The sequence below is a fragment of the Perkinsus marinus genome (assembly GCF_000006405.1).
Source record: "Perkinsus marinus ATCC 50983 genomic scaffold scf_1104296967378, whole genome shotgun sequence".
Classification (NCBI taxonomy): domain Eukaryota; phylum Perkinsozoa; order Perkinsida; family Perkinsidae; genus Perkinsus; species Perkinsus marinus.
The window spans coordinates 1,786-2,614 of record NW_003203578.1 but is presented as its reverse complement, the minus strand read 5'-3'; the positions used below and the strand labels follow the sequence as shown (position 1 = coordinate 2,614).

The window sequence follows — 829 nt, the reverse complement described above, 5'->3', positions numbered from 1 at the left end:
TCCGAGTGGATTTGAGCCGGGTACGCTCGGTCAGGGCGCTCGCTCATCACGTAGCGTGATCGATTTTGTTCGAAGCCTCGTTCGAAAATGGGACCGTTCGGTCCATAGATTTCTTTTCCCACCTCCCGCCCTAGGGTCTGGATAGGTTGCTCACCGATGAAATCACCTTGATCGGGCCGGCTAACAAGCCTGACCCTCTGACCCATAGACGATGCGGATATGGAAGGTTACGGTGATGATGATACGGATATGGAAAATTATATTGATGACGATGCGGATATGGAAGGTTACGGTGATGATGATACGGATATGGAAGGTTACGGTGATGATGATACGGATATGGAAAATTATATTGATGACGATGCGGATATGGAAGGTTACGGTGATGATGATACGGATATGGAAGGTTGCGGTGATGATGATATGGATATGGAAGGCTACGGTGATGATGATACGGATATGGAAAATTATATTGATGACCATATGGTCATGGAAGGATATAGAAGATGATACGGATATGGATTTTAGACAGGAAAGAAATATCTTGTGGCCTCATGTAATGCACCCGACTAATCCATCACGAGTTCCCCTTTCGACAGATGACAACCCCCATCTTACCGTGGTGCATTCCTGCCTCCATCACGATCTCTTATCGTCTCCAGCACAGCAAGTGACTCAGCCGAGAACGCAGGTACTCCAGGTTTCAACCTCGCTCGCTCTCTCATCTCAGATACATTCTGAGATACCCTATATCCTGAGTATTCCCATCGTAGCCCCTGTGAAACTCAGTCAAATAGAACACTATAGGGGTTCATCTCAGCCCATACCC

At 47.2% G+C, this 829-nt stretch overlaps 1 protein-coding gene across 1 annotated transcript; it reads left to right on the top strand.

Annotated features, from left to right (window-relative positions):
- Positions 1-219: 219 nt before the first annotated feature.
- Positions 220-510, top strand: Pmar_PMAR013443 (hypothetical protein; the record flags this gene model as incomplete). Its single annotated transcript, XM_002768723.1, has 1 exon — positions 220-510. One exon carries the CDS (start codon positions 220-222, stop codon positions 508-510), a length of 291 nt encoding a protein of 96 aa, XP_002768769.1.
- Between the last annotated feature and the right edge of the window lie 319 nt (positions 511-829).